Source organism: Piliocolobus tephrosceles, chromosome 9 (assembly GCF_002776525.5).
Source record: "Piliocolobus tephrosceles isolate RC106 chromosome 9, ASM277652v3, whole genome shotgun sequence".
Lineage (NCBI taxonomy): Eukaryota > Metazoa > Chordata > Mammalia > Primates > Cercopithecidae > Piliocolobus > Piliocolobus tephrosceles.
The window spans coordinates 64847489-64852068 of NC_045442.1; the positions used below are offsets into that span (position 1 = coordinate 64847489).

At 41.6% G+C, this 4580-nt stretch overlaps 1 protein-coding gene across 1 annotated transcript in view; it reads left to right on the forward strand.

Moving 5' to 3' along the window:
- Positions 1 to 4580, forward strand: part of TET1 (tet methylcytosine dioxygenase 1) — a 149225-nt gene that overhangs the window by 130244 nt on the left and 14401 nt on the right. Inside the window, exon 9 of the mRNA XM_023205066.2 lies at positions 3974 to 4063. Within this exon, the coding sequence (XP_023060834.1) occupies positions 3974 to 4063 (90 nt within the window). The remainder of the gene's footprint in view (positions 1 to 3973; positions 4064 to 4580) is intronic.

Consider the following 4580-nt stretch of genomic DNA (forward strand, 5'->3'; position numbering starts at 1 on the left):
TTTTTTTTTTGAGACGGAGTCTCGCTCTGTCGCCTAGGCTGGAGTGCAGTGGCCGGATCTCAGCTCACTGCAAGCTCCGCCTCCCAGGTTCACGCCATTCTCCTGCCTCAGCCTCCCGAGTGGCTGGGACTATAGGCGCCCGCCACCTCACCTGGCTAGTTTTTGTATTTTTTAGTAGAGACGGGGTTTCACGGTGTTCGCCAGGATGATCTCAATCTCCTCACCTCGTGATCCGCCCGTCTCGGCCTCCCAAAGTGCTGGGATTATAGGCTTGAGCCACCGCGCCCAGCCTGTATTTTTTGTTTTTTTTTTAGTAGAGATGGGGTTTCATCATATTAGCCAGGCTGGTCTCGAACTCTCGACCTCAGATGATCTGCCCTCCTCCGCCTCCCAAAGTGCTGGGATTATAGATGTGAGCCACTGTGCCTGGCCCACGCCCAGCCAGAATCAAAGAGTTTTAAGGAGAAGAGTGACATACTTACACTTGCCCTTGAATGAGATCCCTCTAGATGCTGTTTGAACAATAGACTAAATGTAACCAAGAGTAGATTTAGCAAGAGGAGCCAACTATCTATGAGCACAATCCATGGAGGGGATAGTGGTGACTTAAATTATAAGGAGGGGTTTCATCTTTATCATCAGGCACACTGGAAATAGGACCAGGTTTGTAGAGCGGGGGATCAGTAATTCACTTTGGATATATTGGTATTGAAATTCCTAAGGGAAAGCTACATGGGAATGTCAGGTCAATAATAATGGGAATCTGGAACTTAAGAAATGGTCTAAGTGGTAATTATAGCTATGGATGATGATATGATGGTCCTAGAGATTAGATACAGACAAGAGTGCTAACAGAGGCCTGGTGTGGTGGCTTACGTCTGTAATCCCATTACTTTGGGAGGCCAAGGCAGGTGGATCACTTGAGGTCAGGAGTTTGAGACCAGCCTGGCTAACATGGTGAAACTCTGTCTCTACTGAAAATACAAAAATTAGCCGGGCATTGTGGTGGGCACCTGTAATTCTAGCTGCTCAGGTGCCTAAGGCAGGAGAATTGCTTGAACCTGTGAGGCCAAGGTTGCAGTGAGCTGAGATTGCACCACTGTACCCCCCTCCCACACACACACAAAAAATAAGGTAGGAGAGGGAGTTAATCTTGACCACCAATAGGAACATATCTGATAGGTAATTCCCCCTGTATCTGACATGCACGTTCATTCTAATGAAATAATTAGAAAGTCAGGATTTTACAATATGAATAATAAGCCTGTAATAGTAAAATAATACTAATAGGGCCGGGCACAGTGGCTCACACCTATAATCCCAGCACTTTGGGAGGCCGAGGCGGGTGGATAACTTAAGGTCGGGAGTTCAAGACCAGCATGGCCAACATGGTGAAACCCTGTCTCTACTAAAAATGAAAAAAATTGTCCAGGCATGCTGGCACATACTTGTAATTCCAGCTACTCAGGAGGCTGAGGCAGGAGAATCGCTTGAACCCAGGAGGTGGAGAATGGAGTGAACTGAGATTGTGCTGCTGCACTCATACTCTGGCCTGGGGGACAGAGTGAAACTCCATCTCAAAAAACTAAAAAGTGAAAAATAATAACAGTGAACTGTACAAGCTATGAGTTGCTTCTAGTTGTCTACTTTATTTCAGTGCTTCTACAGAATAAATGAGGTAATTTGAGTTTACTTGTTCCTCAGTAGGACTTGTGACTCTGTGTGGTCCATAACAGAATAAATATTATTACAAAATAGAATAAAGTGATGTGAGAATATTGAAGAATTTAAACCTGATGCTGCATACAAAAAAGTATAGAATTTACATGTGAGTTTTGCAGTGTTCATATCAATAGCAGTACACAACTGTTAACATTTCTCTGCATTAGTCCACTGGTAGTAAAACAGGGTTACCTAGCCCACTGGATACTTCCAATGATTGAAGACATAAATAGAATTGTTTTAATGGGTATTTAAATCATAATTCTAAAGTTTCTCCCAAATAAACATAATAATTAGTGTATGAGTTTAGCTAGGGCTTGTTTTTAAAGTAAGGTCATGACTTTCCTGATTTTGTTTTTGTTTTTGTTTTTTGAAACAAAGTCTGCCTCTTTCTCCCAGGCTGGAGTGCAATGCTATGATCTCGGCTCACTGCAATCTCCACCTCTCAGATTCAATAGATTCTCCTGCCTCAGCATCCCAAATATCTGGGACTACAGAAACATGCCACCACACCTGGCTAATTTTTGTGTTTTTAGTAGAGGCTGGGTTTCACCATGTTGGCCAGGCTGGTCTCGAACCTCTGACCTCAGGTGATTCGCCCACCTCAGCCTCCCAAAGTGCTGGGATTACAGGCATGAGCCACTGTGCCCAGCTGACTTTCCTGGTTTTTAAACTACAATGGGTAGGATAAAAGTAGCCTGATTAACAGACAAATCTATGAATGGATCCTATGAATTTTTTTGTATAATCAAGTCAATATAAATCAACAGGAAACCAAAATGATTATGAGTCACACTTTACGGTTGCTAAGATTGAGGGTTGTCAGAAACCACTAAATAATTGACTTGTTGTGTATAAATTATTGTATAACTTTGGCTTTTATAATAATTTGATGCATACCAAAGGTTAATTGATTCATATAATGGTCTCCTTTCTGTGTTGATGGCATCTCCTTCCACCAAATCTCACATGAGCACATGAGGCAAAAGCCTCACTCACGCTTCTTAGTACATGTTCTCTATACTTTTTTTTTTTTTTTAGACAAGATCTGGCCCTGTCACCCAGGCTGGAGTGCAGTGGTGTGATCTCATCTCACTGCCACTTCTGCCTCCCAGGTTCAAGCAACCTTCCCATCTCAGCCTCCCAAGTAGCTGGGACTACAAGTAGGCTCCATCACGACTGGTTAATTTTTTTTACTTCTTGGAGAGGTGTGGAGTTTCACCAAGTTCCCCAGACTGGTCTCAAATTCGTGAGCTCAAGTAATCTACCCACCTTGGCCTCTCACAATGTTGGGATTGCAGGCGTTAGCCACCACGCCTGGCCCTCTATACCCTTCCAATTGATTTCCTAAGAGGTGACTGTTCCTTTACCAGATATCTAAGTTGATGGAGAATATAATCATTTCTGCAACACTTTCAGTGTTCTTTCAACTATTTGTGTTTCCAAAGGCTCCCTTCTCTGTTTCATTTCTCGTACTGTCATCATGGATTTTTTTAATAGAGACTCTTGTGATAATTTTCCTTTGAAAAAATCTGATGTCTCTATCAGTAGCAATCCAGATTTCTTGAGTGTTAATGGTCCTCATAGTCCTTCCAAGTCTTCTTCAATTTGTAGTTATTATAGTGTAGAAAAGACAACTGTAGACAACCACTTGCCCACTTACTTCCTTTGATCTGCAGGCATTTACTAAACTTCTCAGTTATCCTGACCTTGCTCTTTTGTAGAGATCATGCATAATATTCGTGTTTCATGGTCCATAAGGACACGTGCTTAATTCATAAAGACATATGGATTCCATTTGAAACAGCATGTCACACAGAGTAGGTGTTTTATATATGTACTCTCTCTTCTCGTTATAGAAAATTGTTAACATTGTAACCAAATTACTTGCCATTTCCCCTTGCCAGGAGGAACGTTGTTTTCATTTATTCCAAGTGCCCAATACTAATGAATAAATATAAAACATAGCTCTCATTTTTCACAACATGAACAGTATTGTAATTTATGTCTAACACTATTTAAATTTCTAATTACAACAGAATTTTCATTTCAAAAGACTTCATTAAAACATAACAATGTCTAATAGTTTAGATGGAGAAAAGAAGCAATGCGATTTTCTGTGGTAGCTATTTCATCAGGGTAAGAATGAATTGTGCATTAACCACCATCACCCATGATTTATGGTTCAGTTGTACCTTAAACACACAAAAGTGCAATTATAAAATAACTAATGGATTATGTTTTCCTATAGGAAAAAAACCTTGAAGATAACTTACAGAGTTTGGCTACACGATTAGCTCCAATTTATAAGCAGTATGCTCCAGTAGCTTACCAAAATCAGGTATGTATTGGTATGAACTTTTTATTTATTTATTAATTTGAGATGGGGTCTGGCTTTGTTGCCCAGGCAGCAGTACAGTGGCATGATCAAAGCTTACTGCAAACTCCTAAGCTCAAACTCCAAGCGATCCTCCTACCTCATCCTCCAAAAATGCTGGGATTACAGATATGCCAGACTGTTTTATATTTTAAAAAGTCATTGTTAGCCGGGCTCATTAGCTCACGCCTGTAATCCCAGAAATTTTGGAGGCCAAGGCATTCGGATCACCTGAGATCAGGAGTTCGAGACTAGCCTGGCCCACATGGTGAAACCCCGTCTCAACTAAAAATACAAAAATTAGCCAGGCATGGTGGTGTGCACCTGTAGTCCCAGGTAATCAAGAGGCTGAGGCAGGAGAATCACTTGAACCCAGGAGGCGGAGGTTGCATTAAGCCGAGATCATGCCACTGCACTCCAGCCTGGGTGACACAGCGAAACTGTCTTTAAAAAAAAAAAAAAAAAAAAAGGCCAGGCGCGG